The sequence below is a fragment of the Hippoglossus stenolepis genome, chromosome 4 (assembly GCF_022539355.2).
Source record: "Hippoglossus stenolepis isolate QCI-W04-F060 chromosome 4, HSTE1.2, whole genome shotgun sequence".
Taxonomy (NCBI): domain Eukaryota; kingdom Metazoa; phylum Chordata; class Actinopteri; order Pleuronectiformes; family Pleuronectidae; genus Hippoglossus; species Hippoglossus stenolepis.
The window spans coordinates 317049-330348 of record NC_061486.1 but is presented as its reverse complement, the minus strand read 5'-3'; the positions used below and the strand labels follow the sequence as shown (position 1 = coordinate 330348).

The 13300-nt window shown below is 47.1% G+C and overlaps 4 protein-coding genes across 6 annotated transcripts in view; 2 read left to right on the top strand and 2 right to left on the bottom strand.

The window, feature by feature from the left end:
- Nucleotides 1-2326, bottom strand: tsen34 (TSEN34 tRNA splicing endonuclease subunit). Of its 3 annotated transcripts, none has more exons than XM_035154131.1 (5): nucleotides 2150-2326; nucleotides 1171-1446; nucleotides 945-1086; nucleotides 584-874; nucleotides 1-491 (listed from the first exon to the last, which is right to left on the bottom strand). In XM_035154131.1, exons 2-5 carry the CDS (start codon nucleotides 1435-1437, stop codon nucleotides 304-306), a joined length of 888 nt encoding a protein of 295 aa, XP_035010022.1. In that variant the 5' UTR covers nucleotides 1438-1446; nucleotides 2150-2326; the 3' UTR covers nucleotides 1-303. The 3 variants fall into 3 exon arrangements, with proteins under 3 accessions (XP_035010022.1, XP_047195508.1, XP_035010021.1); XM_047339552.1 differs by having other exon boundaries at nucleotides 945-1083; nucleotides 2150-2324; XM_035154130.2 differs by having other exon boundaries at nucleotides 2038-2165.
- The window catches only part of LOC118106630 (collagen alpha-1(I) chain), a 688934-nt gene that overhangs the window by 366363 nt on the left and 309271 nt on the right, over nucleotides 1-13300 (top strand).
- Nucleotides 3961-10467, bottom strand: eif2a (eukaryotic translation initiation factor 2A). Its single transcript, XM_035154101.2, has 16 exons — nucleotides 10384-10467; nucleotides 9902-9968; nucleotides 9650-9712; nucleotides 9446-9564; nucleotides 8691-8790; nucleotides 8450-8532; nucleotides 8154-8227; nucleotides 7935-8079; nucleotides 7738-7854; nucleotides 7417-7573; nucleotides 7264-7348; nucleotides 6344-6676; nucleotides 4717-4821; nucleotides 4513-4620; nucleotides 4369-4434; nucleotides 3961-4266 (listed from the first exon to the last, which is right to left on the bottom strand). Exons 1-16 carry the CDS (start codon nucleotides 10409-10411, stop codon nucleotides 4201-4203), a joined length of 1716 nt encoding a protein of 571 aa, XP_035009992.2. The 5' UTR covers nucleotides 10412-10467; the 3' UTR covers nucleotides 3961-4200.
- Nucleotides 11411-13260, top strand: LOC118106027 (stress-associated endoplasmic reticulum protein 1). The gene is made up of 3 exons (XM_035154147.1): nucleotides 11411-11618; nucleotides 12185-12257; nucleotides 12640-13260. Exons 1-3 carry the CDS (start codon nucleotides 11535-11537, stop codon nucleotides 12678-12680), a joined length of 198 nt encoding a protein of 65 aa, XP_035010038.1. The 5' UTR covers nucleotides 11411-11534; the 3' UTR covers nucleotides 12681-13260.

Sequence of the window (13300 nt, the reverse complement as noted above, 5' to 3'; positions counted from 1 at the left end):
TGTCAGTCAATTTTATCTTTATTATCATTCATTGAAAAAATTAAAAAGGAAATAACATCAAACACTAGATTGAGAAACTAAAGCTGCATCAATGAAACTATCAGAATCAATAACATGATTCATTGACATGATGTCATCAATATGAAATGTCGTAAACACGGCATCACATGTTTTCATCAATGAAGACGTTTTTTTCTGGTAAAAACTTCAAGTGCCCCCTGCTGGACACACTCCGAGCCTCGAATCACTTCCTGTCACACCTGTAACCTGCTGCTGTATCTGGATCACACCTGATCCATGTCTTCACACCATCCCGCTCCACTGTAACGACGTGTACCGCACCGCTCCGTCCGTCCCTGGCGAGCACAGCAGCACCGTCTTCTTCACGTTGGATCCCAGACGAGCCACGGCGAGGACGTCCAACACGCACACGGACTCATCCAGAGACAGACAGATGGCAATGAAGTGGGCGTGGTAACGAAGAGGGTCACCTGAGGTCAGGACCAGAAGAGGAGGGTGTGTTCATGGCAACATTGTCTCCTAACACGTCGTCCCTCAAGACAATTTAACGACAGAATCTGACCTGGATAAACGAGGAAGTCGCCTCCAAACTTCCCTGCTGAGGTCAGGTAGAAGCCCCGCCCCCTTAAGTCTCGGAACACCTGGTACCTGACGTCACCGCACGTGTCAGGCTGCGCCCTGATTGGCCAGTCAGCCCGCAGGACAGCCCGGTCCACTGGGCAGTAGGTCAAGCCCGCCCTCGACGTGCTCAGCTGGACCGCCAGCGCCGCACAAGGGAAGGTAAAGCTGTGGTCCAGGGCCTCCAGGCGGCCCCGCAGGGCCTCATCTGAGGTCCCAGGACCAGAGGCTGAATCTGAGGATCCAAAACCAGAAAATCAGGTACTGACCTGCATCAGGTGGCACGTCGTCATGGTAACGCTCACCTGTGTGTGATGAGGTCATTGCTCGGAGCAGTGCTGACTTCCTTTCCTCCAGAGCGAGAACACTCTGCACCTCATAGCTCCTCCTCTGCTCCTCCTCATGCTGCTCCACCTGCCGAAGGAGATCCACCCCTCCTCCATCCTGCTGACACGGTAACAAACACTCTGATGGTTACCAGCAGGTTAACTGTCCTGGTTAACTGACCTGGTTAGCGGCAGGTCAACTAACCTGGTTACCGGAGGGTAGCGCGGCGGCGGCGTGCTGCTCGCTCAGCTGTCTCTCCTCCTCTGGCAGCAGTCGAAGGGGTCGTCCCAGGCGTCCGTTCTGTCGGGGCGTCCGGGGCAGTGAACCCAGCAGCGCCCCCACCAGGCCATGACTCCTCAATGTCTTCAGGTCCTCCATCCTCCACAGCAGGGGGGCGGAGTCACACACACCCACACCGACCACATCAAGGGCAGACGAGTCCTCCTCCTGTCTGTAGGGGGCGTCGTCCATCACCACAACCTGTGCCAATCGTCAATAATTATAATTGATTTACACACAGACACACAAACACACAGACACACAAACACACGCAGACAGACACAAACACACACACTCACTCACACAGACAGACAAACAGACACAGACACAAACTCACTCACACAGACACAAACACACAGACACACGCAAACAGACACAGACACACTCACTCACTTACACAGACAGACAAACACAGACACAAACACACACTCACTCACAGACACAAACACACAAACACACGCAAACAGACACAGACACACAGACAGACACACTCACTCACACAGACAGACAAACACACCACAGACACAGACACACGCAGACAGACACAAACACACACTCACTCACACAGACAGACAAACACAAACACAAACTCACTCACACAGACACAAACACACAGACACACAAACAGACACAGACACACACACACACACACAGACAAACACAGACACAAACACACACACAGACACACTCACAAACTCACACACACACAAACACACAAACACACACAGGCACGCACATATACAACCAACTAGTTAACCAGATATAAAATCAGTTAAACAGTTGTTTACTTACTCTACTCTCTACGCGTGCACTGGCTCGTGTCAAGCTAATAAACTGTCGTAAATGTGACGTAAATCTACCGTAAACAGTCCTGTAGTTTTAAGGTGACACTTGAAATCCTCACCGTCACGTCCCGGAGAAGGTGGAGCTTCAGACAGTGGGGCGGGACAGACGAGCCCCGCTCACTTTTACCGCCCGGAAGTTTTAACGATCGAACACAGACACTGGTTGTACAACGAGCCAATAGGATCGTAGACACCTTTGAGTGACAGCTGAGTCAGCCAATAACAGGCCGGTAACTGTCTGCGAGGCTGGTTTATGAACTGGAGCAGAATTTTATCTTATAGATAAAATAAAGTTAACAAAAAATAAACAGAAGCTTAAACAACGATGATGAGTTTCAGTAAAAATATTATTACAACATTGATATTCACTATAATAATAATAATTCGGTGTAAGAAGAACATGTCTGCTGCAGCTGGAGAACATCTGTCTGTTGCAGCTGGAGGACATCTGTCTGTTTCAGCAGAACATCTGTCTGTTTCAGCTGGAGAACATGTCGGTTGCAGCTGGAGAACATCTGTCTGTTGCAGCAGGAGAACATCTGTCTGTTTCAGCAGGAGAACATCTGTCTGTTGCAGCTGGAGAACATCTGTCTGTTGCAGCTGGAGGACATCTGTCTGTAATTGCGAGAACATCTGTCTGTTGCAGCTGGAGGACATTGTCTGCTGCAGCTGGAGAACATCTGTCTGTTGCAGCTGGAGGACATCTGTCTGTTTCAGCAGAACATCTGTCTGTTTCAGCTGGAGAACATGTCGGTTGCAGCTGGAGAACATCTGTCTGTTGCAGCAGGAGAACATCTGTCTGTTTCAGCAGGAGAACATCTGTCTGTTGCAGCTGGAGAACATCTGTCTGTTTGAGCTGGAGAACATCTGTCTGTTGCAGCTGGAGGACATCTGTCTGCTGCAGCTGGAGAACATCTGTCTGTTTCAGCAGGAGAACATCTGTCTGTTGCAGCTGGAGAACATGTCTGTTGCAACTGGAGAACATCTGTCTGTTGCGAGAACGTGTCAGCCTGCTGCAGCGGAGAACATCTGTCTGTTGCAGCTGGAGAACATCTGTCTGTTGCAGCTGGAGAACATCTGTCTGTTGCAGCAGGAGAACATCTGTCTGTTTCAGCAGGAGAACATCTGTCTGTTGCAGCTGGAGAACATCTGTCTGTTGCAGCAGGAGAACATGTCTGTTGCAGCTGGAGAACATCTGTCTGTTGCAGCTGGAGAACATCTGTCTGTTGCAGCAGGAGAACATCTGTCTGTTGCAGCTGGAGAACATCTGTCTGTTGCAGCTGGAGAACATCTGTCTGTTGCAGCTGGAGAACATCTGTCTGTTGCAGCAGGAGAACATCTGTCTGTTGCAGCAGGAGAACATCTGTCTGTTGCAGCAGGAGAACATGTCTGCTGCAGCTGGAGAACATCTGTTTGTTGCAGCTGGAGAACATCTGTCTGTTGCAGCTGGAGAACATCTGTCTGTTGCAGCAGGAGAACATGTCTGTTGCAGCAGGAGAACATGTCTGTTTCAGCAGGAGAACATGTCTGTTTCAGCAGGAGAACATCTGTCTGTTTCAGCAGGAGAACATCTGTCTGTTTCAGCAGGAGAACATCTGTCTGTTGCAGCAGGAGAACATCTGTCTGTTTCAGCAGGAGAACATCTGTCTGTTGCAGCTGGAGAACATCTGTCTGTTGCAGCAGGAGGACACTTTGCAGTGCTGGATGAACTTGAAGACACAAATTCTAACCAGCCTGCAGGGTTTTATTGTGAAAGTGACACTGGCAAAGGCTTCAGCATCTGTGCTCAATGCACACACACGCACACACATGCACACACACGCACACGCACACACACACACGCACACACCAAAAAAATGTTCTGCTAAACTTTCAATCTCATTTTTTTAATCAACTACATTTCCCAGAATTCCAGAGGCATGAGGTGATGGACATGTGATGTAAGTGTATCAAGCCAGGTACCGCCTCTTAGATAAGCCCCACCCCCTGCTCACTTGAGCTCAGGTGGAGAAACTAAAATATTAACGTTCAGGAACAGTCGTCCTCAGTGTTAATGACAGTGATGGATTGTGGGACTTGGAGGCGTGCCCTGTTGCTCCTGCATCGCCCCCTACTGTCTGATCTGCAGCTCCTCCAGCTCCTTCAGAAGCTGCTCCTCCTTCTGCATCTTCTCCAGCTGCACAAAACAAACCAGACGACTGTCACACACACTGATCATTGAACACGGAAGGTGATTGGTCGTTAACCGACAGAAGGTGATTGGTCGTTAATTGATCACCTGGTTCTTCTGCAGGACTTGTCCTGACGTCTGCTGCTCCTTCAGCTCCTCGATGGCTTTAAGTTTCTGAAACACATAAACTGACCAATCACAGCACAGAACAGGCCGAGCTCCTCAGGTCATGTGACCCGTCCTGCTCCTCACCTTCTTTAAATTCTTCATCTTCTTGTCTGTCTCCAGGTCACCACTCCCCGGCTCTGATTGGCTGTTGGTGACGGGGGCGGGGTCAGGTGAAGGTTCAGACTTTGATTCCTGATCAGAGATCAACACGTTACCAACACATATGATGGTTACATACATGCATGTAACAAATGTCATTACTCAGCCGTCAGCCGGTCGTCAGTTCACCTGTTTCGCTGCTTTCTTTGCTTCTCGTTTCTTCTGATTCTTCAGAGCTGATTTTGAAAGGTTCTTCTCTCCTGGACGCATGTTCTGAGGAGGCTCCTCCTCGTGCTGACAGACAGGTAGAGACGTGAGACACGGAGGTACATGTGACACAGACAGACATGTGACACAGACAGGTACATGTGACACAGACAGGTACATGTGACACAGACAGGTACATGTGACACAGACAGGTAACACATGTGACACAGACAGACATGTGACACAGACAGGTACATGTGACACAGACAGACACATGTGACACAGACAGGTACATGTGGGACTCCTTCACATCTTTCCTTGACCTCGTGACATTTTCGTTCAAGGAATAGTGGTTAGGAAAGGAGATGATTTAGTGGTTAGGGAAGGAGATGATTTAGTGGTTAGGAAAGGAGGTGATTTAGTGGCTAGGGAAGGAGATGATTTAGTGGTTAGGAAAGGAGGTGATTTAGTGGGGGTGGCTAGGGAAGGAGATGATTTAGTGGTTAGGAAAGGAGGTGATTTAGTGGCTAGGGAAGGAGATGAGTTAGTGGTTAGGAAAGGAGGTGATTTAGTGGCTAGGGAAGGAGGTGATTTAGTGGCTAGGGAAGGATATGATTTAGTGGTTAGGAAAGGAGATGATATAGTGGTTAGGAAAGGAGATGATTTAGTGGTTAGGAAAGGAGATGATTTAGTGGTTAGGAAAGGAGGTGATTTAGTGGCTAGGGAAGGAGATGATTTAGTGGTTAGGAAAGGAGGTGATTTAGTGGCTAGGGAAGGAGATGAGTTAGTGGTTAGGAAAGGAGGTGATTTAGTGGTTAGGGAAGGAGGTGATTTAGTGGCTAGGGAAGGAGATGATTTAGTGGTTAGGAAAGGAGATGATTTAGTGGTTAGGAAAGGAGATGATTTAGTGGTTAGGAAAGGAGGTGATTTAGTGGCTAGGGAAGGAGATGATTTAGTGGTTAGGAAAGGAGGTGATTTAGTGGTTAGGAAAGGAGGTGATTTAGTGGCTAGGGAAGGAGGTGATTTAGTAGCTAGGGAAGGAGGTGATTTAGTGGCTAGGGAAGGAGATGATTTAGTGGTTAGGAAAGGAGGTGTTGCTCCTGTTCTTATGTAAAATGTTGTCACTCATTGGAAAAGGCAAATATTAAAATATTGATTTCTCCTTTTTAAGAATCAATATCGGATCATTTAAATAAATCAATTTAAATTAGAGAATCGATTTTTTAAAACCCAGACCTCGTCAGACAGACAGGTACATGTGAAACAGGTTCATGACAGACAGGTTCATGACAGACAGACAGGTTCATGTCAGACAGACAGGTTCATGTGAAACAGGTTCATGACAGACAGGTTCATGACAGACAGGTTCATGACAGACAGACAGGTCATGTCAGTCCATGACAGACAGGTTCATGACAGACAGACAGGTTCATGTGAAACAGGTTCATGACAGACAGACAGGTTCATGACAGACAGACAGGTTCATGACAGACAGACAGGTACATGTGAAACAGACAGCAGCAGTTTAAGGTAAAGGGGGAGGAGCTGCAGGTGATGTTTTCAGAACCAATCAGCATGTACGCTGGTGGTCACCTGTTTGTCTCCTCACCAGTTTGGTGCTGGCCGAGGCCGGCAGGTGTCTCAGTGCAGGTGGGCGATACGCCTGAGTGGGCGTGGCCTGCGTGGTCCCTAGCTCGCTGCACGCCACCTGGTAATTCACGGGCCGCTCTGGGAAGCTGCCGTGAGGGAACGGCTGCCACAGAACCTCCCACAGCTCCGAACCGGCAGCCACGTCGCATTTATGCAGCACGGAGCCGGTGTAGTGCCAGATCTTATAACCGTTACTGACCCGCAGCCTGGGAGAGCAGGTCGCCGTGACGACATGTTCGCCATCAGGACACCAGGAAAAAAGGGTGGCGTCTGGAGCCTGAGGTTTAGACACCTGAAAAGAGAGGGAGGGGTCAGACTGCATTCAGGTTCCTGTCCATCATCAGGAGATGTCTATCCCGCGACAACAGAACCCACAGAACCAACCTGCAGGACAACTGAGCTGGTTCAAAGGTTAAAGGTCACAACTGATCTGATCAAAACTGTTTTAACCTGTAGAATCTAAAGAAACAGATGAAGCCTTCTGGTCGTACTCTGCGTTCATTTCATCTGTTTTCTGAAAGTTCACGTGTACAGACGAGACATAGCAGTACCACAGGAAATCATGAGGGGGCAGTGTGCTACAGTGAGACAATCGTAGCACATGAGGAGGAAATTTCAACAATGGTGGAACTTAGTCAGGAGGGACTTTATGAGTTGGACCACCATCGTTTACAAGAGGAAGAGGAACTTCATCACAACCTCCTTGGGCATGTTATTTTTGTCAGAAACTCTCGACACTGCGCTGCCCTCTAGTGGATGTCTTTCTTCACAACATGCCAATGTAAAGGACACATGGAAGTTAGAAGGCAGTGCCGTTTACATCATTTAAAACTGTATGAATGAATCTTTAGACTCAGCGACTCATGGTTTCTTCCTCACCTGTTTGTACTTCTTCACGTCCCAGACCTCCATTTTACCCTGCAGGTTCCCGAAGCCGGCCAACACCAGAATGTGTCCCTGAGGACTGGAAACAGGATTAAAATCTGACGTGGATCCACCGACTCATCTGTGAACCTGCAGGTGTGTCCTCACCTGTAGTAGGCTGCATTTCTCGGTCCCGTTCCAAAGTCGAACACAGGGTCACATTTGAGGTTGAAGACAGTGGCTTTGGCCGGCATGAAGCCGTACACCACACAGAACTCAGCGGAGTTCGGACTCCACACCACATCGTAGATTGGCCCATTCTTCGCTGTTTCAAAAACAGAAAGAAAAGAGTCTGTAAACATTTCATGTCCCTCAGAGCGTTTTCTGTTCTTCAGATTATAAAATGATGAACATGATGTTTTCATTCAACCTCTAACTTCAGTCACGTCATTGAGTTGAGACTTTGTAAAAAACAACAAGTGAACTCACACAGCTGAACCAGAGCGGTCTCTCCGTTCACACCGAGGTAATGCAGCGTCTGCTCGCCATAGTAGGAGGCTCCAGATTTGTCCACTTCGACGCTCGCCGTCACCAGAACCGCGGAAGCTGAGACGTTCATAGGAAACAGCTTCATGTCAGGACTTATTCCTTAGAGTGTCACGTTAGATCCTCGACCCTCCGCTCACCTTTCTTGTTCCACTGCATGTACACTTTGTCCGCCTTGAAGAAGCTCTTGTTGGCGATTGCCGCAGTCGGTCCGCCCAGTACTGGGTACTGGTACAGACGAACAAACGAGGGGGCTCCTTTACTGCCTAGGACGTAGACAGCCACCTAGAGGGGATAGAGGACAGAGCCATGAGAGGACAGACGGAGCCGGGGACACAGACTCTGATGAGGGTCCTCACCTTGCAGGGTTGACCTCCAGGCGACAACGCAAACTCGGACACTTTCTGCATGTGAAGCTTGTTGGCGATGGAGTCTGAAAACACAAACCCAAGTTTACACATCGAGAACTCGAACATCTGCGCTGGCAGCTAACGGGAAGCTGAGAGTCAAAGGTGGTCTCTCACTGGGGCTGGGAGATATGACTTCACATCATTTCAATTATTGAAATAAAAATCTATTATTTCAAACTTTTAAATTAATAAATAAATGTTGCCTTCAATACATTTTCAGTGAATTGCCCAGACCCGTGTCTTACTGAAGTCGTTGTTCTCGTAGAAGTGCAGCTCGTTGTTAACGATCCTCACACAGATGTTCTCATCCTCGGACCAGCTAGGGCACCTGTGCATGCACACACGCACACGCACACACGCACACGCACACACACACACACACACACACACAGTCAGCACATGGCTCCGCTAACACACCTCTTTGTCTCAATGTGCTGACAAGTGAGTCCAATGTGTCCGCTCACACACACACACACACACACTGACCAGGAGTCGACCTTCTTCTGATACAGAGATTTTATCAGCTGACCACTCTGTAACGACCACAGCTGGAGGTTAGCGTCACCCTGAGGACTGTCCTGACTCTCTGTAACACACACATATAGACTGTGAACTGTCTCGTTGTCTTAAACTGTTTTCAGACGTGAGCTCTGTAAAATATCGTCTGGACATGTTGTGTAGTTAGTGTTTGTGAAGCAGCAGCAGCAGGTTGTCGGTCCGACTCGTTCAAACAGGAACATGTGGGAACATCCAGGCGAGGGGCGGAGCCTGTAGAGCAGCAGGGGCGGAGCCTGTAGAGCAGCAGGAGGCCGGACATGACGTATAAACTCTGCTGTGGAAAGATCAGTGTTGTTGTTTACAGCTCATCCACACCGGCGCCGGCCTCATCACCAAAAGCTCTGGAACCTCCTCGTGTTTCCAAGTGGACGTCTTCGTCTTCTACGTGTACGGCTCCTCTTCTTCATCCTGAGATGTTTGAGTTCTTCCAGTTTCACGTCCGTCACGTGTTAGAAACCTCATCAACACGTCCACTCGCTCGCTGGGAAGCTTCCACACATTGTCCTGCTGTGTCCTCACATGGACTCACTCTGACATGTTACACACATTTTACTAGGAGGCTGCAGGAGAAGATCCAGAATGTCCAGAGACACTGACTCAGACATTTGTTCTCACATAGAGAACCTGCAGAACAAGTGAGGAACATGTCAAAGCTTTACTGTCTCACTATGTTGTTGTCTTACTGCTGTATGGTTGCCAGGTAACCAGGACGCTGTTCAGAGGAGAAAACTCCAGCAGAGACGTCTTAGGAAGATCAAAGGTCGACATGATGGAGCCATCTGAAGATTTGACCACAGAGACACTGAGAGAGAGAGAGAGAGAGAGATTAGCTTCAGGGAAGTTACATCCTCATCATGGATACAAACAACAGATGATGTCATGGTTACCTGTCTCCACTGCAGCAGCCAAACAACGTCCCGTCTCTGCTGAAGGTCACACACTTGTTGTGCCTGAGGGAGGGAGGAACACACACACACACACACACACACACACACACACCACACACACACACACACACACACACCACACACACACACACACACACACACAACACACACACACACACACACACACACACAATGGACGTTCCACTGTGGTGATGATGAAGATGATGAACAGGATGTGACTGGTGCTTTTACCTGGGGAAGGATGAATGCTGCTCACACTGAGGACCATGGAGCAGAGACGTTCCACCTGAGCCACGCACTGACAATATACATGTATATATGAGTTTTTATATATATATATATGTGTGTATACACTTTATTCATTGAAACATCTGCAGGATCATGTTTCTGTGTGTTTCTGTTCATCTGCTTCACATTTGAAACTTGATTTATCTTGTTTATCTTTGTGTGTTTTTAAATTACATGACTTGATCTGAAGACTTTAATGATTTTAATTGTATCTTTACGTTTAAAAACTATTTAAAAACACACATGATGGAAGAATTGAGTGAAGTTTGGTTTAAAGTTGCTTCTGGATCCCAGAGCGGGAGACGAGCGGCTCAGCAGCGGCCTGAAGGTTCAGTGTTTCCGGTACAAACTCACCAACGTGTCGGTGTGAACTCGGATCACAACACATTTAAAATCAGCTCATTTAGAGAAAGTTTATCGCTCACCTGCTAACAGCGGCACTGGAGGCGCCATGTTGCTGAGAACCGGAAGAAGAAAGTATCCTGTCCCGGAAATACGTCATAGCAGCAGGAGGCGGGTCTTTCAGTGCCACATCAGCAAACAGGCACCGACTTTGTGACACGTCAGTCAAAAACACAGCAATAAATTAATACGACCGGTGTGACGTCACGTGCGACGATTTATCAACAATAGCGTAAAATATTTTCAGACATAAAACAAATATTATTTTATTAAAATATCAAGTTTTGTCGCTAGTCAAGTTTGTTGAGAACAACTGAGGGAAAAACTACTTCCGGTTTCAAAACAAAAGCAAAACTAAAGAACAGTGTCGAATATAAAATATAAAATATAACTATTCAATATATCACTTTTCTTCAATTTTTTTCTTCTTTATGAGCTGACATCAAAAGTCTCTTCATCTCAGTCAGGATTTAGAATCATCACAGAAACAGCTGTTAACAGTTACTAACGACCTTTTCATGTCCTCAGATAATGGACTTGTCTCTTACTGGTCCTGTTGGATCTTAGTGCAGCATCTGACCCCACAGATCATAAGATCCTGTTACACAGACTGGAGCAACATGTCGGGATCAAAGGAACATCAGACTGGTTTAAATCATATTTATCACATAGATTTCAGTTTGTTCATTTTAACATTGACTCCTCCATGCACACACAAGTTAGTCATGGAGTTCCACAGGGTTCTGTCCTTGGACCGATACTCTTCAGCTTATATCTGCTCCCTTTAGGCGACATCATCTGATGTTCGGTTCGGACGAACATCAGATGATGTCGCCTAAAGGGAGCAGATTCCCTTTAGGCGACATCATCAGAAAGCACCACGTACACTTCCACTGTTACGCAGTTCTATTTTGTCCTGAGTGATTCATGCGTCATAGTGAAAAGAAGTTTCAAGGAGAGGGTGGATTTAATTTGAAAGGGCAGACAGGAAGTCTTATTTTGACAGGCAGCAGCTTTTCGCAGACGTGTATATGCCGCCCGGATGTGGGGGGCGGGGCTTTAGCTTTTTGAGTACGTAGACAGATCGTGATTCTTTCAGTCCGTCAGCGTCCGCAGGAAAACCACCAGGATCCGAACATTGTCGTCCAAACATCGTTAAAAGTCCTGAAACAAGATGGTGGCCAAACAGAGGATCCGCATGGCGAACGAGAAACACAGTAAAAACATCACTCAGCGAGGAAACGTTGTCAAGTCAACGGTGAGTTTAACAACTACTCAAACCAATCAACTCACGTTAGTAATGTAACGATGTTTGTAATGTAACGTCTGACCAGCTTCCACTGAGGCTCCTTTGATCAATAAACTTAACCATTGATCAACAGAGAAATCAATCATAACTTTGTGTCTCTGGTCAAACGGATCAATCACAGAACACTGATCACTAACCAATGATGATCCGTGACGTCACCATCAGATCAGTACATTCGGTCAGAAACCAAACGATCAATAATAAGTTAAGATAATGTACAGAGTGAGATATGTACAGAGTGAGATATGTACAGAGTGAGATATGTACAGAGTGAGATATGTACAGAGTGAGGATATGTACAGTGTAAGGATATGTACAGTGAGGATATGTACAGTGTGAGGATATGTACAGTGAGGATATGTACAGTGAGGATATGTACAGTGAGGATATGTACAGTGAATGTATAACACATGACACATGAAGCGTTGCACAGTTGAGAGTTGACGTGTTGCAGTGCCGTCCATGATGCAGGTGGATGTGGTAGTTTAGAGTAAATGAGGTGATTTGTGTTTCAGAGGAACGTCACTGAAGATAAAGGGGTGGGCCCATGGCTTCTCGCTCTCTTCATCTTCGTTGTCTGTGGCTCAGGTGAGTTTCTTTTAATTCAAACTTTCTTTATTTCATTAACTTTCTAAAATTCCTAATGAATTTATTTACAATAAATGTTGAAGTTTGCTGAGGAAACTCAAACTCATCAAATCAGCCTCTCTTCTTGTTGTAACCTGGAGGTGGCGCTGCTGTGTTCTTATCATGTCACTTTGACCCGTCAGATCGTGTCACTGTGACAGGAAGCTCAGGTCTGAGGAGGCGGGGCTAAAGATAAACAGAGCGCTGACCCTGTTTAATACGTCATGTGCTGAAGATGATGTTTTTTTAGAACGCTGTATTAGCATGCTACATGAGCAATGCTACATTAGCACGTCTGTGCTTCACACTTCAACCTGAACATGTTTCCTCTGTTCTTTTTCAGCCATTTTTCAGATCATCCAGAGCATCAGGATGGGCATGTAGAGTGATGTCACCAGCAGGGGGCGGGGTCACGACAGTGAGCTACTGGAGATGAAGGAGTGCCAAACGCCGACATCATCAGACGGGTCGTCGTGATCCCGCCCTACGTTTATCCAAACAAACATTCCTGTACTCTACGACCAAACCAACCCTTAGGACCAGCCCCGCCCCCGTCTGCATCTCTACCTTTATCTTTGTTGATTTAACGTGTCGCCGCCCGCTGACCTTCTCAGTGTTTCTCTGCCTATAAACAAGCCACACACGTGCCTTTTTTCTGTTTACCTGTGCTTTAGCCCCGCCCCCTCTGATTACACCTTATCAGTGCCACAGGAGGGGGGGTGAGGGGGGGCACATTTTATAACAGACCAGAATAATTGAATCTTTGTGTGTTCGAGTCTGAGCTGATCTCAGGTCTGTCGTCCTCCTCATCTTCATCACGGCTCTCAGGATGAAGATGAGGACGATGACATGATGAAGGTCTTTTGAATTAGAAGGTTGGAGGTGATGACAGGTGTGTGTCTGCACCGTGTGCAGCCTCACCTGAACAGTTGTGTTCACACAATAAAGTTTGATTTTGAAGGTGGATGATGTTTGTCTCGTTTCTGAAGATATAAAGATGTGTT

Bases quoted from the DNA above. Each gene is read 5' to 3' on its own strand.
- tsen34 (XM_035154131.1), bottom strand. From the start codon at position 1,437: ATGGACGACGCCCCCTACAGACAGGAGGAGGACTCGTCTGCCCTTGAT. The intron at 875-944 runs GTGAGCGTTACC...TTGGATCCTCAG, and splicing joins AATGACCTCATCACACACAG to ATTCAGCCTCTGGTCCTGGG. The intron at 492-583 runs GTCAGATTCTGT...TCCTGACCTCAG, and splicing joins CGACTTCCTCGTTTATCCAG to GTGACCCTCTTCGTTACCAC.
- eif2a (XM_035154101.2), bottom strand. From the start codon at position 10,411: ATGGCGCCTCCAGTGCCGCTGTTAGCAG. The intron at 9,565-9,649 runs GTAACCATGACA...TCTCTCTCTCAG, and splicing joins GGCTGCTGCAGTGGAGACAG to TGTCTCTGTGGTCAAATCTT. The intron at 8,791-9,445 runs GTAAGACAACAA...TGTGTGTTACAG, and splicing joins TACCTGGCAACCATACAGCA to AGAGTCAGGACAGTCCTCAG.
- LOC118106027 (XM_035154147.1), top strand. From the start codon at position 11,535: ATGGTGGCCAAACAGAGGATCCGCATGGCGAACGAGAAACACAGTAAA. The intron at 11,619-12,184 runs GTGAGTTTAACA...TTTGTGTTTCAG, and splicing joins GAAACGTTGTCAAGTCAACG to AGGAACGTCACTGAAGATAA. The intron at 12,258-12,639 runs GTGAGTTTCTTT...GTTCTTTTTCAG, and splicing joins CTTCGTTGTCTGTGGCTCAG to CCATTTTTCAGATCATCCAG.